This window comes from Erythrolamprus reginae, chromosome 4 (genome assembly GCF_031021105.1).
Source record: "Erythrolamprus reginae isolate rEryReg1 chromosome 4, rEryReg1.hap1, whole genome shotgun sequence".
Classification (NCBI taxonomy): domain Eukaryota; kingdom Metazoa; phylum Chordata; class Lepidosauria; order Squamata; family Dipsadidae; genus Erythrolamprus; species Erythrolamprus reginae.
In genome coordinates, this window is record NC_091953.1 from 45,839,884 (window position 1) to 45,859,560 (window position 19,677).

General features: G+C 41.8%; 1 protein-coding gene across 1 annotated transcript; it reads left to right on the forward strand.

Moving 5' to 3' along the window:
• The first annotated feature begins 721 nt into the window (after window positions 1-721).
• CD101 (CD101 molecule) lies at window positions 722-19,410 on the forward strand. The gene is made up of 4 exons (XM_070751748.1): window positions 722-806; window positions 3,765-4,142; window positions 12,530-12,946; window positions 15,296-19,410. The coding sequence occupies exons 1-4, from the start codon at window positions 722-724 to the stop codon at window positions 15,433-15,435; spliced, it is 1,020 nt and encodes a 339-aa protein (XP_070607849.1). The 3' UTR covers window positions 15,436-19,410.
• The last annotated feature ends 267 nt before the right edge of the window (window positions 19,411-19,677 follow it).

The following is a 19,677-nucleotide window of genomic DNA, read 5'->3' on the forward strand; positions in this document are numbered from 1 at the left end:
CCACCTACTCCTACTCATACCCCCATCCCCGTGACGAGTAGGTCGGCCCATATAGCACAAGGATCAATTACCCCTCCTTCATTGGATGAATGTACGCCATGCATTACGAAGGCTAAAGTAGGGATCCGAACTGTTCACACTATAGTATACCACACTATAAGACCTAAGGAATGTGCCCCAACAGGGCAGAATTGTATCGCAAATGGTACAATGTATAGTCTTTGCACGCAGAAAGGGAATATTAAATGTTATGATCCTAGTACTCCAATACGTCTGAATTTCACGTTGTGGGTAGGACGACCATCTGATGAGTTTAGGGAATACCTCACTTGTCATCCTGTGGTTGATAGAACTTTGGCCCCCGTGATATTCACATTTGACGCTTGCAAAGCCTTGAGTAATAACTATGGTAGTGCACATGAGTCACACTGTGGGAATGATGGATGGATCCAGACATATCAATCAAATGAAAAGTATTTGTGTGAGGTAGATCCCACCAGCGATAATGCGGACACAGGAAGATGGAGATTCAACAGAGCTGACTTAATAAACCACTATTGTATTGTCTGCAGGTTGTTATCTGTGGCCTCAGAATTTCTGAGAAATTTTTCATAATTTTTTCCACTGTGAAACTTAGAAACCACAAAAAAGAAGAAGTGTCAGTTTCATCATCACTATGAGGCAAAGCTCATTGCCAAGTCTCAGCAATTAAATACACATTATGTTTCTTGTAGAAGAAGGAAGACTGACCTTAGTATTAATGGGGCCCCTTCTGTATTTGTCAGCTGTGCTTTTGTTGCTGCTTGGTGAGTTTCATGTAATGTGGTTTCTTTTTATAGAAATCTAAGTTCAGGTTTACCATTTCTTGTCAGTATATTCCAGTATTAGCCAACTAGATGATTATTATTTTTTATTTATTCATTTGTCCAATATACAAATAAATACATAGGAAGAAAATAGACAAGTGATAATATAAAAGAGGGTGAAAGTGAACTTAGAGGAGAGGATATATGAAAGGAAGAGAATATATAAGATAGATGAAAGAAAGGAAAGACAATTGGACAGGGGACGAAAGGCACATTAGTGAACTTATATACACCCCTTACTGGCCTCTTAGGAACCTGGAGAGGTCAATCGTGGAGAGTCTAAGGGAGAAGTGTTGGGGGTTAGGGGTTGACACAATTGAGTCTGGTAATGAGTTCCACGCTTCGATAACTCGATTGTTGAAATCATATTTTTTACAGTCAAGTTTGGCGCGGTTCGTGTTAAGTTTGAATCTGTTGTGTGCTCTTGTATTATTGCGGTTGAAGCTGAAGTAGTCATTGACTGGTAGGATGTTGCAGCATATGATCTTGTGGGTAATACTCAAATCGTGTTTTAGGCGCCGTAGTTCAAGGCTTTCAAGGCCCAGGATTGTTAGTCTATTTTCATAGGATATTCTGTTTCGAGTGGAGGAGTGAAGGGCTCTTCTGGTGAAATATCTTTGGACATTTTCAAGGGTGTTGATGTCTGAGATGTGATATGGGATAGATGTTCACCTATATGTTACCAAATCTCCAGTGTCTTATTTTCGGGGAATATCACATCTATCCACAAAAATTCCATTTAATGATCCTAAGAATTGCAATGTACTTCAATTTAGGACCAGTTGTACATCATTTGAAGAGCTATTTTTAATTATTTCACAATTTTAGGAAAACTGCAGGCACCACTATTCATTATCTCCGTATCCTATTTGTAGTGGCTTAAGTATGTATGTTAACAGGATGAGTCCATGCTGTAAAGATTTAATGAATTCTGTTCTTTGCTGAATATTGCTCTTGTGTCATCTCTTAAATTAATACTAACCAAACAAGGTTTTGAAGATGCTGATCCTCGTGATCGGATTAATGGCATAATACATGAAGGTGGGATCAAACTGGGTTTTTTACTTTTTTTATTAAAGATAGGAAGGATGTTCTTTTACTTTAGGGCTTTAGGACTATAGTTTTTCATGTTTTCTACATTGATATAAACAAAAACCACATGTATACTTAGTGGCACGATTAGAATAAATTCTTGAAACGCATACACTGGTTCAGGGCCTACAGATGCTCAAATCATTTATAATATTTCACAGAAGATATATACTTTTCCAATACTTAAATTAAATTGTATTATTGCAATTATTTAAAAAAGTGAGATAAATTGAATTTATATAATGTGAGAGCCATTTCTAGGAACTTATACAAGTTACTCGGATGATTTAATAATGCTTAATAAGACAACAGAACAAACATAACAATAATCCTAAATATAAAACCAAAAATATTAAATAAGAGAGAAAGTCAAAAGAAATAATATACATTTTAAAAAGCTTAAGTGAAAATACAATAACCATTGACTAATAAAAAATTAGTCAATCAACCTAGATAAAAGAATAAAGCCTATACAGTGAATTAAAAGAAAGTGGCTTCAGCTACTTTTAGTTACTATGGGCCTTATTATATGCCACCACACTAATTGAATTGTGGTATCAAATTATGGGAACTGTGTTTATTGTTGGGTTGTAAGTCCTATAATATTATTCAAAAGCAGAGTAACAAGGCTCTTTTGAGTTCCCTGTAAAAACTGATAATAGAAGGGGACTAAATAAAGAATTGTCCAAACACTCAGGACATACTATGGTATTTTGTTGTATCTACATACCTTCTGGCTGCCAAAGGAATCACTTTCCATAGGTTAAAACATCTGTTGTTCTCAAGATATCAGACTACACAAGATGTGTAGCTGGTTCCATAACGTATCTCAAAATGCCAATTGTGATAGCCATGATTCAATATTAAACAAATCAAATGCTCAAACGTTGATGATTAAGTTCATCTATGTTATAGAGTTAAGCCCTTGATCTTGAAACAGTTTTGAGCTCTGGTTTAAACAATATAACATGATAAAGAATTCCATCTTTTCATCCTATTAAAAGCCAGAAACAATTAACATAATTTTGGTTAATTATACATACATGCATGCACATGTACATACATACTTTCTCTCACACACGTGTGTATATGTGTGCAAAATAGCTTTTGACTTTTTTGGTAATTAATAAGTTTCAGGTCCTATGAAAATGAGCCAATTGTTCCTTCTTATTTTTTTTAATAACACCAACATTATCATCAATATTAATGAGAATGTCACATTTCTTATTCAACATTATATATAACTCTCCTAAATGATACACATTATTTTGTTTTAATTCACTTTCTTTTATTCTGATTAAAATGAATCTTTTACAAAATCAATTAATGTGGAGAAGTACTTGGCTGGATTATAGAAAGATAACTATGCATGTTGCCTTTCATAATAATTAAAAGTTTATATATTAGCTTTTATTAAATTATTATAAAGATTAATTTTTAAATCATTTCAGTGTATCTTACTACTGGTTATAAATATGATTAACATCATATTTCAAAAGCTAAAATGTTGCCTGACGATGCACAGGAAAAAAAAGACAAAATTAAAACTCAATATAGGTTTATCAAAATAATAAAACTAAAGCAGAATTTATAGTGTTTGTGAATTCTAATGCAAGTTTTTTGAATGTCACAAATGTTCTAATTTGCATTACATTACCACGGTCTAACAATAGTTGTTGCAAAGTTTCAATTGTCTTGCTCTCATCTACCACAGAGCATGGTGGTAATGTAATGCAATGACTTTTTTGAGTATTTTAATGTAATAAATTTGACTGATTCTACTATATTTTAATAATTTGTTCATAGACCCCTGTGTGGGAGAGCAAATGGTGTCTATTCAGAAAGGACCTCTTTATCGAGTTACAGGGTCACACATCACTATCCAGTGTAATGTCAGTGGCTACCCAAAATCGGGGGAGCAGAATTTTGAGTGGTACGCTTATCTACTATCAAATCCCCAGAAGGAGATGAAGGTCATCAGCACTGGAAGCAGCGATTTCTCTTATAGGAAATACTCTGAGCGAATTAAAAGTGGGGAAATCTACATTGAAAAGATTAAGGAAGATTCGGTTCTTCTGCACATCACAGAGCTCAAGGATAAAGACGCTGGTATATATGAATGCCACACACCCAACACAGAATATGATTATCTTGGGAATTACAATGCTAAAACAAATATATCAGGTATGATAAAATATGGGCTGCCTATTCACTTCCAAGCCCATACAAATTTTTATGTTGGATGTATGATTTACTTTATTAGATTTTTTTCTACTCGCCATGGAGAGTGAAATGTACAAAACTACTTGTGAGACACTGTCTGTGTCTGCTTATCTAAGTTCAACTTAATGATCATAAGTTGTTCATACTTCATAACAATAACTAATTGTAAATTTTCAGAACAAATTAAATAATTAATTCCACTTCAGTGTCCACTTTATACGTGGGGCACTATTAATAATTTCTATATCCATTATAATACTGTTTGTGAGATCCAATAGCTATCTGGCTAGATTACAATCTTCTTAATGATCAACAGTCGGAAAATTCAGATCGTGCAGAATGCAGCTGCGAGAGCAATCATGGGCTTTCCCAAATATGCCCATGTTACTCCAACACTCCGCAGTCTGCATTGGTTGCCGATCAGTTTCCGGTCACAATTCAAAGTGTTGGTCATCACCTATAAAGCCCTTCACGGCACCGGACCAGGGTATCTACGAGACCGCCTTCTGCCGCACAAATCCCAGCAACCGGTTAGGTCCCACAAAGTTGGTCTCCTCCGGGTCCCGTCAACTAAACAATGTCATTTGGTGGGACCCAGGGGAAGAACTTTCTCTGTGGTGGCTCCGACCCTCTGGAATCAGCTCCCTCCAGAGATTAGAACTGCCCCCACCCTCCTTGCCTTTTGTAAACTCCTTAAAACCCACCTCTGTCGTCAAGCGTGGGGGAACTGAAACATCTCCCCCTGCCTATGTGTTGTGATTCCGTCTGAGGCTCCTCAGGGAACGGCTGAACCTCTGCCGGCTCCATGCTCAGAGGGGGAGGATGAGGAACAGGAGGAGGAGGAGGAGGCCCAGGCAGACGGGGAGGAGGAATATCAGGCCGAGGGAGAGGGAGAACAGCCTGAGTCCCCCGGGGTGGAGCTCTCCCCAGCAAGCAGCCTGGAGTCCTTAGATGAAAATGCACAAGCCATCATCGATCTCAGGCAGAGAAGAGCAGCACAACGAAGGGGACAATTAGCCAGGTATTTCCAGCCCTAAATAGGCAACAGCTGGGTTTGGGTGTGGTTCTCCCCAGAAAGGCTGAAAAGGCAGACCCACCCTTCTTGTATTGTGGAGTATTATCTTTGGGAGTCCTGGGACCTGGCTGTGATCTTTGGCGTCTCTGATTCTGGCTTGTGGCCTTGAAGGCTGAAACCTTGGGGGGAAAGGCATGGGTCTTATTCTCTACAGTGGTGTGTGTGCCAGCAAGAAGTCTGCTGTATTGTCTGGCCGTCATGACTCTGCTGTGAAGCCTCATAGCCTGCCTGTTGGGAAGAACATTTTTTTCTCTGTGTTTATTTTTCAAACTATAAAGTGCTTTTGCTTTTACCAGCGTGTCTGGCTGCTTTTTCCAGTTGGTGTTGAAGTCTGGGGGCACCCAGACAGAACACTATGTAGTTTTTTGTGTATGATATGACTGTATGTATGTTTTTATATATTGGGTTTTTTTGTTTTTTAGACTTTTTAAATGTATTATTGTTATTTTAGATTCTAACTATTAGATTTGTCATTTATATATTGTTTTTATCATTCCTGTAAGCCGCCCCGAGTCTACGGAGAGGGGCGGCCTACAAATCTAATAATAACAATCACAATCACAATAACAATAATTTAGTCAGCCTTTAATTAGATCCTGTAACTTTCTGACACAACAAAATAATTAATTCTGGTTTAACTTTACTTGGGAAAAGAAAAAAAATGTGTGTTTATAAATTTGGAATGATTGATTGTGCTTCATAGTAATTATCAAGGACTTCAATCTTACCCTTTTCCCAAGAAGCCATAGCCACACATAGGGTGGAAGCGTTATCCCAAAATTTCCTCCATGCTTATTTAGAATTTGTATTGGAATTTGGATGTGATTATTATTATTATTATTATTATTATTATTATTATTATTATTATTATTGATACAGGCCTAATACCTTTGCCAGAGATAGTTTGTTTGGTTAAGGGATCAAAATAGAAACCAGGAGACTGTGAGATTTATTGCCACCTTGGGCACAAAGTCAACTGGGTGATTGGGCTAATCACTATTTTGTCTCGGTCATAGAAAAAAAGGCAGTGGTCAACCCCTTTTGAAAAACCATGGTAAGAAAACTGCAAGGACTTATCCAGGTAGTCTCCAAGAATTTATTTATTATTTATTACTTAGATTTGTATGCCGCCCCTCTCCGAAGACTCGGGGCGGCTCACAACATGTAAAAACAAATCATAAGCAATCAGACAAATTTAAAATATTTAAATATTTAAAAACCCCATATGCTAGCAGACACACACACAGACATACCATGCATAAATTAAACGTGCCCAGGGGGAGATGTTCAGTTCCCCCATGCCTGACGGCAAAGGTGGGTTTTAAGGAGTTTACGGAAGGCAGGAAGAGTAGGGGCAGTTCTAATCTCCGGGGGGAGTTGGTTCCAGAGGGCCGGTGCCGCCACAGAGAAGGCTCTTCCCCTGGGGCCCGCCAGCCGACATTGTTTAGTTGACGGGACCCGGAGAAGGCCCACTCTGTGGGACCTAATCGGTCGCTGGGATTCGTGCGGCAGGAGGCGGTCTCGGAGATATTCTGGTCCGATGCCATGAAGGGCTTTAAAGGTCATAACCAACACCTTGAATTGTGACCGGAAATTGATCGGCAGCCAATGCAGACTGCGGAGTGATGGTGAAACATGGGCATACCTAGGTAGGCCCATGACTGCTCTCGCAGCTGCATTTTGCACGATCTGAAGTTTCCGAACACTTTTCAAAGGTAGCCCCATGTAGAGAGCATTACAGTAGTCGAACCTCGAGGTGATGAGGGCATGAGTGACTGTGAGCAATGAGTCCCGGTCCAGATAGGGCCGCAACTGGTGCACCAGGCGAACCTGGGCAAACGCCCCCCTCGCCACAGCTGAAAGGTGTTGTTCTAATGTGAGCTGTGGATCGAGGAGGACGCCCAAGTTGCGGACCCTCTCTGAGGGGGTCAATAATTCCCCCCCCAGGGTAATGGACAGACAGATGGAATTGTCCTTGGGAGGCAAAACCCACAGCCACTCCGTCTTATCCGGGTTGAGCTTGAGTCTGTTGACACCCATCCAGGCCCCAACAGCCTCCAGGCACCGGCACATCACTTCCACCGCTTCATTGACTGGGCATGGGGTGGAGATGTAAAGCTGGGTATCATCCGCATATTGATGATACCTCACCCCATGTCCTTGGATGATCTCGCCCAGCGGTTTCATGTAGATGTTAAATAGCAGGGGGGAGAGGACCGACCCCTGAGGCACCCCACAAGGGAGAAACCTAGGAGTCGACCTCTGTCCCCCCACTAACACCGACTGCAACCGGCCAGAGAGGTAGGAGGAGAACCACTGAAGAACAGTGCCTCCCACCCCCAGCCCCTCCAGCCGGTGCAGAAGGATACCATGGTCGATGGTATCGAAAGCCGCTGAGAGGTCAAGGAGCACCAGGACAGAGGATAAACCCCTGTCCCGGGCCCGCCAGAGATCATCCATCAACGCGACCAAAGCGGTTTCCGTGCTGTAACCGGGCCTGAAACCCGACTCCTGGGGACCTAGATAATCGGCTTCTTCCAAGGACCATTGGAGCTGGAGTGCCACCACCTTCTCAACAACCTTCCCCATAAAGGGAAGGTTGGAGACTGGACGATAGTTATTAAGCACAGCTGGGTCCAGGGAGGGCTTCTTGAGGAGGGGGCGCACAAGCGCTTCTTTATAGAGTGATGGAAAAACTCCCCTCCCCAAGGAAGCGTTGGTAATCTCCTGGGCCCAGCTCGGTGTCACCTCCCTGCTGGCTGAAACCAACCAGGAGGGACACGGATCCAGTAAACAGGTGGCGGAACTCACAGCTCCAATGGCCTTGTCCACTTCATCAGGTGTCACCAGATCAAACTCTTCCCAGACAGGTGGACAAGTACGTGCCACAGTCACCTCGACTGACTCGTTGTCAGTCGACTCTGTTTTACAATTGGAGTCGAGGTCGGCCCGAATCCGAGCGACTTTATCAGCGAAAAACGTGTTAAAATCCTCGGCACTACTCTGCAAGGGCTCCCCAACTCCCCCCTGTTTAAGAAGGGAGCGGGTCACCCTAAACAGAGCGGCCGGGCGGGATTCCGCTGATGCAATCAAGGCGGCATGGTACACGCATCTTGCCGCCTTGAGCGCCACTTTGTAAGTCTTAATAAAAGCTCTTACAAGTGTTCGGTCGGATTCAGACCTACTCTTCCTCCATCGCTTCTCTAGACGTCTCTTTTGGCGCTTCAACTCCCGGAGCTCCTCGTTGAACCATGGGGCTCTACGGGGTCTAACGCCTCGGAGAGGTCGCAAAGGCACAATCCGGTCGAGAGCCTCCGCAGCAGCCGTGTTACAGGCCTCCGCAAGAGACTCCGCCGAACTGTGGACGAGTGCCTCTGGGATAACCCCAAGCGCCGTCTGAAAGCCCTCTGGGTCCATCAGGCGTCTGGGGTGGAACATCTTCATTGGTTCCGCCTCCCTGCGGGGGAGGATTGGAGCCAGGAAGTCAAGCCGTAGTAGAAAATGGTCTGACCATGACAAAGGCAGTGCTTCTAAGCCCCTTAGTCTCAGACCATTACTCAGTTGCTCGGAAAGGAATACCATGTCAGGTGCGTGCCCTCCCTCGTGAGTCGGACCCTGTACTACTTGAGTCAGGTCCACGGCTGTCATGGTGGCCATGAACTCCTGTGCCAACCCAGAGGTTTCGCCGAGTGACGGCAGGTTGAAGTCCCCCAAGACAATAAGTCCGGGGAACTCCACCGCCAACCCGGCTACCTCCTCGAGTAGCACAGGCAGGGCTTTTGACACGCAGCTGGGAGGCAGGTACGTGAGAAATAAGCCCACCTGAACCCCTAAGTCCAACTTCATCAAGAGAGACTCGCAACCCGCAATTTCCGGAGCAATGAGTCTACGCAGGCAAAGGCTCTCCCTGGCTACAATGGCCACTCCTCCCCCCCTTCCCTGGGGTCGCGGTTGATGCCATATCTGAAACCCGGCTGGGCAAATTTCCGAGAGAGGAACACCTCCCTCTGGGCCCAGCCAGGTTTCAGTAATGCATGCCAGGTCGGCCTCCTCATCCAGGATCAAATCCCGGATGAGGAGAGCTTTATTTACCACCGACCTGGCATTCAGCAGCAACAACCTGAGCCCAGGGCCAGAGTTACACTCACCACCAGTACCCAAGATTGGGCTCACAGAGCCAGAACAAGGGATCGTTATTAAGCAACGATCCCTCGTTCCCCTGGAACGGCTAACTCTGTGGCCCCCGCCATATCTGCCTCTCCCCAGCAACACAGGGATATTCCGACCCCCTGCCCCCCCAGAGATCGGTGCCCCTTCCTCTCCCGCCTCCCGAGCGTCAGGTGGGCCAAACCTCTCGTTCACACTACTATCAATGAATTCATCCATACCATAACCCCCCCACCCCCACCCATGCAATCATACCAGTCATTCCATTCATAACCCCAATCAAATATGATTGAATGGAAGGGTAAAAAAATAATCGCAACTACACAATATCAGAAGAGCTCAGTAATTCATGAAAGCGGCTTCATTTGCAGATGTCCCAAAGATAAATAGCATTTGAAAATTGCAGCATACATAAGCAATATATTGTACTATATATTTTGGTGATAGTAGATGCAGTTCTCACCAGTAGTGAGTTCTTAATTAATTTGCTACTGATTCGCTTGCTCGTGCTACGCTTCTGTGCATGCGCAGGAGCATCCCAGGCAGATGAGTGGAGCCTCCCACTACTGCCGCTACCAGCTCTAAGAATCGGTCTGAACCTGGAGCAACCCCCTGCTTGACCTCACCGAACAACCATTTGTACAGTGACCATTCCTAGTTACAGCAATGCTGACAAAAGGTTGTTACATTTTGTTCCTGAAATCATGGCCTTTGCAGTCTTCCTGCAGAAGACTGTGAATTCAAATCCTCCCATAGTCATGAAAGCCAGATGAGTGTCCTTGGGCCAGTCCAACCCACATTCACAGGGTTGTGGTTATGAGGAAAATAGGAGGAAGGTATGTTGGATATGTTCACTGCCTTGAGTTAGTTTAAAAATAATAAAAGGGGGTTATAAATAATTTAGTTTTGGCATCCTGTCTACATTTATTACCGCAGGAGCGGTTCAGTTCTATCACCTGTGTATGTGACACCATTTCTATCCCTTTGGCCATCCTGCATAGTGGAACTCTTGGCAGTAGCAGCATTGTGACACTGGAGCTAAAGTAAAGAATCGTGTCTTTCAGCCATCTTTCAACTGTGGCGAGGGAGGGGGGTCATTTGCCCAGGTTCGCCTGGTGCACCAGTTGCGGCCCTATCTGGACCAGGAGTCACTGCTCACAGTCACTCATGCCCTCATCACCTCGAGGCTCGACTACTGTAATGCTCTCTACATGGGGCTGCCTTTGAAAAGTGTTCAGATCATGCAGAATGCAGCTGCAAGAGCAATCATGGGCTTTTCCAAATATGCCTATGTTACACCAACACTCCACAGTCTGCATTGGTTGCCGATTCGGTCACAATTCAAAGTGTTGGTTATGATCTATAAAGTCCTTCATGGCACCGGACCAGATTATCTCCGGGACTGCCTTCTGCCGCACAAATCCCAGTGACCAGTTAGGTCCCACAGAGTGGGCCTTCTCCGAGTCCCGTCAACTAAACAATGTTATTTGGTGGGACCCAGGGGAAGAGCCTTCTCTGTGGCAGCCCCGGCCTACTGGAATCAGCTCCCCCCAGAGATTAGAATTGTCCCCACCCTCCTCGCTTTTCATAAGCTCCTGAAAACCCACCTCTGCTGTCAGGCATGGGGGAACTGAGATATTCTTTCCCTCTAGGCCTTTGCAATTTATGCATGGTATATTTGTATGTATGTTTGGTTTTATAACAAGGGTTTTTAGTTGTTTTAGTATTGGATTGTTACATGCTGTTTTTTTCGTTGTTGTTAGCCGCCCCAAGTCTACGGAGAGGGGCGGCATACAAATCCAATAAATAAAAATAAATAAATAAATAAATAAATAAAATCTCAGGTAGCTGCCACGACTCCCAGCCCCTATATCAGCCCCAGTACTACAGCTGAAAAGTGGAGTTTGAGGCGGCACTCCTCAGTGATGGTGGGGATGCCAGCAATGCTAGGGCTAAAACAGAGTCAGGTAGCTAAAACTGCTGAAGGCTCTGGCCCTCTACTTTAGCCTCAGTGCCATTGCCATTGCTGTTGAAGAATGCTGATGTTCAGGGAGCCAAACGGACAAAGATGGGAGTGAGATAACAGGGTGGGATAGTTCAAGAGTAGGCAATTCCTTACTTTAACAAAGCTCAAGCCTGGGAGTGATCAAGCAAGGAATGTATTGGATAGGGGTGGGTTTTCACATTATTATTATTATTATTATTATTATTATTATTATTATTATTATTATTATTATTATTATTATGTTATTGTTATTGTTATTGTTATTATTGTTATTATTGTTATTATTAATAATAATTAATTAATTAATTAATTAAATTTTTATGCCGCCCCTCTCCGTATGTCTTCCTAATGATCAGGGTCATTCAATTAACAATGCCAATGAGGACTTCTGGGATTTCTGTTGCTAAGTCACATGAGTTTATGTTTAGAGATAGAAATTCTGACCCATTATTGGAAATCTGAAATAAAAATATAAGGATATGTTTTTACCTTTAGTGCTCTTGAATTAGAATTAGTTGGGGAAATGTAAGAGAATTGAAAGAGATTTGAAATTTTTTAAACAGAACAGAGGCTAAGGAAACTACAAAAAGGAAGAGGTAAAAATATAATTTAGAGAAAGCTTCCAAGGTAAAAGCAGCAGCCATTTTCTGAGCTCGAAAAACATAGTTTAATCAGTACTGGCAAATGGCAGAGTTTGAAATGTAAATTTGCACCCTACAATTGGGCAATGAGAGGTTGCATGGAATGGTCACTTGGGTTTTTATCCCCATTCACTCTTGTACTTAAAAACAAACTTCCAATCATATACCTCATAAAGTTTGTTTTGCTTCTTCTTCCTTTTCTCATTAAACAATAACTCTTGGTTGTTTTTCCATGCGTCCTTTCAGAAAACATGAAGGCCAGAAGCATCATGAATGATATTAGCATGCTAGCATTTTATCATTATTCATTGTAGTCTTAATTGTTTGAATCCAAGTTCACAAACCCTTCAAATTCAGTATATTGTTATCTTACTCTGGCTATTACACCACAATCCCTCTACAAAAAGAGATTTCTGTCTGAAGAATTTAAAACTGCAATTGGTCTTTTCTTTTTGTTTAGTAATTCCAGACACACTCTCTGTCACCATGAAGTCGCAGATTCTCATGCGAAATGAAGGCGATTCTTTGGATCTCATTTGTCAAGTATCGACAGCAACAGCACAACACACTCACATTTCTGTTGATTGGAAAGTAATACCAGAAGGAAAGGACAGTATTGCCCAGAATATTATTTCCATGTCCAAAGATAACATTCTGCTTCCAGGCCCTTCCTACACTGAGCGGTTCAACACAGGAGACATCAGGCTAGTGAAAATTGGCCATATGAAATATAAATTTTCCATCACCAAACTTAAATATTCAGATCAAGGTAAATTGTATTGTGAAGCAGTGGAGTGGATTCAAGACCCTGATGGAAAATGGGAAGATATTGTCTGGAAACAGACAAATACAACATCACTGACCATTAAACGTCTTGGTAAGCTCTTCTCAACTCATGTGTGTGGCATTTTATAAACAACATATAGTAGCTGGTAAAGACACTGTGGGACAACTGTTTATGTGTGCCACAAACATTGTTAGTTTATTTTATGGTTCCGAGTTTTCCATAACCATATTTTTAAAAACTTAGGTATGAATTAACATTCTATTCATCAGATCTCTCTATATTTATTTTTTATTTATTTATTTTATTCTTTGTCCAATATACAATACATATGAAAGAGAATAGACCTTAAGTAATATATATAAAGATTAAAAGTAACAAAGAAGAGAAGTAGAAGGAAAGGAGAGAAAATATATGATATATGAGATAAGGAAAGACAATTGGACAGGGGACGACACATCAGTGCACTTATGTACGCCCCTTACTGGCCTCTTAGGAACCTGGAGAGGTCAATCGTGGAGAGTCTTAGGGAGAAATGTTGGGGGCTGGGGGCTGACACCACTGAGTCCGGCAATGAGTTCCATGCTTCGACAACTCGATTGTTAAAGTTATATTTTTTACAGTCAAGTTTGGAGCAGTTAATAGGGCCACATTGGGGTTGTGTTTGACCTTGGGAGTTGGCCAGGCTATGTGTGGCAAGCTTGAAGTCACTCATGTTGGGATGCCTGTAGTGGCTCAAGTGCTCTGCCAGTGAAACGGGCTCCTGGCCTGCATTTTCAGCTGTGACAAACTCCTGAAAGCCTCTGCCAGTGAAAATGGAAACTGGTAGCCCTCTTGAGCTTCATTTTCATGGGCAGAGGCACCTCAGGGCAGTCCTTTACTGTTTATAAGTTGGCCCCACAGGCCTGATCTAAGCATCTCATGGCCTTGAGATTGACACTCCTGCTCTACATGATCAGCTACTCAGTGGGATTTGATTTGGGTTTTTTTCTTAAAAAGTAATAAACATATTTGAAAAATTTTATTGCTCTCTGGTGCTGTCCTATCAAATTCAGAAAAATAAACCTTAAAGAAAGGTAAACCTTAAAAGTTCATTGTTTTTCTCAAAGAACAGATTTTTTAAAAAAGTTTAGAAAGACTGGGGAATGGGTATGTCTGAAGCATATTCATATCACTCAAGCAGTGATTGACATAATGGAAAAATAATGCATATTTCATTGTTAACTATTATTTCATTGTTCAATTTGCTAGAGCTGAGATATTCCATGTGATCCTGAGTGAAAGAGAAGTTTATTTTATTAATTAATTTATTTTATTATTTATTATTGTTGAGGCAGTGGAAGGAAAAGCGAAAGGAAAGGCGAAGAGAATGCCTTGCCTCCTTTTGCTTTTAGTTAGTTTTGCTGTGATATTATAGAAGGGAAAATGATATCAAATTTCAACCCATGATGGTTATGAAATCCATAACCATACAATGGCTTCTACATATTTCTGACTTCTAGATCAAATTTTACACCACGGTAAAAGGAGACCAAGCCAAAACAAATATCTTTTAAAAATAATTTTATTCTGTAGTAGTGGGAATATGAGTTCTCCCAATTGACTTCTGCAATAAAATTATGACATCCATGTAGCACAACAACACTGTGAGCTGGGTTGGACTGAAAGAGACTGAGAGTGACTGGCCCAAAGTCACCTAGTTGACTTTCATGGCCAAGGTGGAACTTGAATTCATGGTTTCTTGCTTCCTAGTCTGATACCTTCACCAATAAATGCAACCGGCTCTCTCTATATATACATATATACACAACTTCATCAGTTGCCCAGTTATACTTAAATTCATTCCTATGAGTCTTAGTAGGCATGGCATGAGTAATTTGAGAGCTACAGCCCCACCTTACCTGAGGATCCCACTAAATCCCACTTTGCACTAGAATAATTATTTTAATGGAATTTTGGGAGGGATTAGGGTAAAAGATAGGGTGGCATGGGAATAATGCTTTTAGTGACAGTGAACAAACACTCATCTTGTTGGATCAATTTTTCACAAAGATTTTAATCTTTTTCATTTCTCTTAGCCCATCCATACTGATGATGCTTGTAATTGTCTTCTCATTAGATTAAAAAACATAGTTATATATTTTCCTAAGGCAAAATAGAATATAGTTGTTCCTCAAGATACAACTCATGCTTCATGGAACTTAAAATCATCTGCATTATCTTGGGGTACCACAGTGAGAAAACCAACAGATACTTCTCCCCATACCTACCAGAGAGAGAAAAAAATAATACCACATAAACAAAACAACTTAGGTCCAATTTAATAACATTCCAGCATGATGCAGAATTGCCTGTGATCTGAGACAACTTCTTCATTCAGCTTCATGGTTCAGTCACTTCATCTTGTATGTTCACTATGCGTATTCATTTTTATTTCTACAGATAACGCTGCTGTCAAACAGTCAACTCGGAATGGAAAAGAAAAGCTAGCCCAGAATCTCCATGTTTCTGTATGGTTTTCCTCCATCATGATGGGGTGGTGGTTGGTACTGATCATTACTGGACCTCGTCTGTCCAAATGACAGTGAAGCAAGACCTAGTCTGAAAAATCTTCCAGTGCAGCAGCAAAGCAGTGACAAGCATATCCTTATGATAAGTCAAGTGGAACTGATAGACAAAGGTATATAAAGCTGTAAGATTTCTGAAATAGAAAACACTTCTAGGTTAATTTATCATTATACAAGAACAATTCATCTGGCATCAGTACAAATGTGAAGTCTCAAGGTCAATCAAACATAAATCAAAGCTGTGCTGACTTATAAAATGCTGTTTTTTCTCAGAACTGATAGATAGTAGCTTTTCTGTTATATAGGGCAAATGTATTTGTTCAGAATTTTTCAGTTCTGCAGGTGAAGTCATTACCAGAAGTTTTGGGTATTTGAGAATTGTGAGATTGGTGTGGCATATAAAAATATAAAATGAATGAAATAAAAAAGGAGGAAAAAAATAAAGCAGATGACATAAAATAAAATATTAGCAGGTATCCTAAAATAATGGATTATGGGCTTTATAATAAGGAAAGAACCCCCCCCCCCCACACACAGACCCACACCCACACGACTTCTGAATATCACAATTTAAACAAGGGGTGTCAAACTTGATCTCCTTGAGGGCCATAAATTGTGGTTGACCTGGAGTAGCATGAATAGGGTAAGTGTGGACAGCTCAACATCACTTGCATCCAGGAATGCCTATGGTGGGTGGCTCAGGTGGGGCTGGGGGGAATCTCAATGGATCCAACATTGATGGAGAACTTCCTTCCTTCAGTCTGTCCATCTGCTGCCTGCCCACCATCTGACTGTCTGTCCGGAAATTTCTCCTTAGTGCTAGGTTGGTTCTCTCTTGGATTAGTTTACATCCACTCTGCTTGTCCTGCCTTCAGGTGGTTTGCAGAATAGGATGACCCTCCCTTCTTTGGGGAAGCCCCTCAGATATTAGAATACTGCTAACATGTTACCCCTGGTCCTTCTTCTCACTAAACTAGAAAAACCCAATTCCAACAGCCATTCTATATATGTTTTATGCTCCAGACTCCCTCACCCTCTTTGTTGCTATTGTGTGCACTCTCAACATCTTTTTTTATATTGTGGCGACCAAAACAGATACAATATTTCAAGTGTGGTTTTACCAATGGCATTATAATCACCCCAACATTTTGGGGCTCTGAGCAAGGAAGACCCAATACGTGCCAGCCAACTTAGCCCTCATGTTGCAGGGCAGGCAAGGGTTCCTTTTTTGGGAAGAAGGGAGATGACCCCTGTCTGGGTTCTCTTGAGCATCACCACAAAGGACAGACTCCCCCATCTCATCCCATCCCACCAACACGATCGGAGACCTAGCTGGCTGATCGACTGCAGACAAGAAGAAATCGCCACTCTGCTGTTGGCATCAAGGAGGCAGCGTCCCCTCATAACATCCCTGGTGACACCTGAGATGGGATTCACCCCCAGACACCAACCAGGTATTCTGAGACAAACTGTGGCCTATGAAATCTGGTCCATGGGTAGCTTGTGTAGAAATGGGAGGAAGATAATCCTCCCTGCCTGGTTTTGACGTGTTGTGTGAACACAACCTGAGGGTTTTGCCAAGCAGGGGATGGAGCAGAGCTGTCACCTCCTCATCCTTTCAGGTGGCCTCTATGTGTTCCTCATCATGCCCGGCAGAGGCACATAGGTCAGTTTGTCTCAAGGCTGAGTATGCTGGGACTTGGAGCCCCTCCCAACAGCAGGCTGACCCAGTCCTGAGAGGGAGAGAAACTATCCCTGCTGCTGCCTCACCCGTGGGACTCAAGCCCTTGGAACATGGTGGCTGGAAGAGTAACTGGCCGATGTTGCTCTGCTGTTGCCCAGCTTCAACTTCCTCCTTTGTCCCTCCCTCCCTCCCACGCTCTTTCCCTCCCTTTCCCATTTCCTTCCTTCCTCCACACTCAGAAAGGGACAAGGAGAAGAAGAGAGACTGGCATTGATGGAAGCAGCCATGACTTTCCAACATGGTGGGTAGTATCCCAGTAAAAGGGGAGCCTCATGCACTGTGAGGCTAGGCTGGCAAGCAAGGCATGGAGGCTCTAGTGCAGGTGCAGTGCTGATCTACTGGCTATCTGGGCCAGAGCATGATCAGCCTTAGATTTGACCCATGTGGCCGCCCTGGAACCAGCAAGAGACCACCTTCCCACCTCAGCCCTGCTCCCTGGTGGTAGATAAAAGAGAGTTGAGCAATGGCATCCTAGATCAGTGTTTCCCAACCTTGGCAACTTGAAGATATTTGGACTTCAACTCCCAGAATTCCCCAGCCAGTGAATGCTGTTTGGGGAATTCTGGGAGTTGAAGTCCAGATATCTTCAAGTTGCCAAGGTTGGGAAACACTGTCCTAGATAATTAAAAGGAAGTGCTTAGAACACAGTTCTCAAGGATGCCAGACCTCCCACACTCTCACTTCCTCCTCTGTGCACACCCAGGGGGAAGGGCGAGGGCAGCCCCTTGCTGGCTTCAGGGTGACCCCACAGATCTAAGGCCAACTGTGTTCCAGCAAGGATGGCTGCCACTAGGTTGTAGATGAGTGCCCGGCCAGCCTGGGGTGGCCGAGGTGCTGCGGTCCAGTCCTTTGCTATCTCCTGGGTAGCCCCTCTGATCTAACCACATCATGGGCTAGATTTGGCCCGCAGGCCTTGCATTTGATTTCAGCTTGCTCACTTAGGTATTCGTTGGAACTTTCCATTTCTGCAGGGTGCCCGTACTTTTATACGCACATAAACTTTGACATATAAATATAAATTAAAAAATAAGTATATACACTTAAGCAAAGTGTTGAGAAATATGCTAAGTGAAAACAAACCCACACACCTTTAAACAAAGACTGAAAAAGGACAAACGTAATATTAAGTGTCTATAGGGAGAAGAAAAGGTGATAAAAAGAGATATTTATCAAACTAATTTCTAATTTTTCATGCAAACATATTTTTGTTTAAAATTGCACAGAAGGCAGCTTTCAGAAAATGCAGACGTATGTAGTGGGATCACACAGCCAACTTATGAAAGATAATTGAAAGAAAGTGAAAAAATGAAAATTATTTTTATTTTATTGGCTATAGAAAAGCCTTTAATTATGCAAATCATACCAATGTGGAATCTATTAACAAACAAGTTAACAAACACACCAGAATAATTTATTATTCTCTCATTCTTTTTAAAAAATGAATAATAATTTATGAAAAGTTCAATTTGAAAAAATTGTATGACTGGCAGTTAGAAAGGAAGTAAAACAAAGATTCATGTTTATGAAGGTGTAAAACAGATTCTTGAATAAAGATGGCCAAACTACTGAGTTGCTTGAACTCCGGGAAACCTCTGAACATGTAAGAAGTCTCCTTAAGTAATTTCAGATGTGGGCTCACAAATTATCTATCACTTCTATTTTAATGGAGAACTAGTAGCAATTAAGCACAAGAGTTGTCTCTTGTCAAACTCCATTTTGTTAATAGAGTATTCTCACGATAAGTAGAAAATATATTGCAAAATATCAAGATGATTGGCATTCAACATCATTATTGTTAGCATTTATCATACAAACATATAGAGATAATCCTTAAGTGGACAAAATGAACCGCTGTTTAAATAAACTTGAAGTCCTTGGTATTTTCTGACCTCCTTCTCCCTCTTCCTCTCCTTCTCCTTCTCATCCTTCTTCTTCTTCTCTTCATTACCCAACTAGGTAACTTCTTCGTTGTTTGATTGTTTGCCTGAGTTGGTAGTTCTTTGATTGGGATATTGTCACTGCTTGATTATGGATCTGGTATTAAACCTAAAGTTAATCCCTGCTTATCTGAGTGTTGAGTGGTGAGGAGATGTTTGGGGTTTTTTGTTTTCTTTTGGGGTTTTTTATTGTCTCGTTCAAATGATATATAGATATTGTTCATCTCTAGCTACCTGATGATGATTGATTTGTCTGAATGCTACAAATAAACTTCAGCTCAAGAAGATTGCATAGTCTTCACTCATAAATTGTGTTCTGGGTAATCTTTTCTCTTTCAATTACCTGTATAAAGTATACAACAATATATTATCAGTCTGCAGGATTTGAATACATTGTGGCTGAAATCAAAATAGGGCACACTAACAATTTAAGACATGATGATAAAACCACAATAAGGCTTCATTAGGAAAGTAAAAATGAAAAATCCTGGTTAATGTTAAATATTAAGAAAATAAAAGTACAGTGGTACCTCTATCTACAGGTGTCTCTATTTACAATCTTTTCTAGATAAGAAT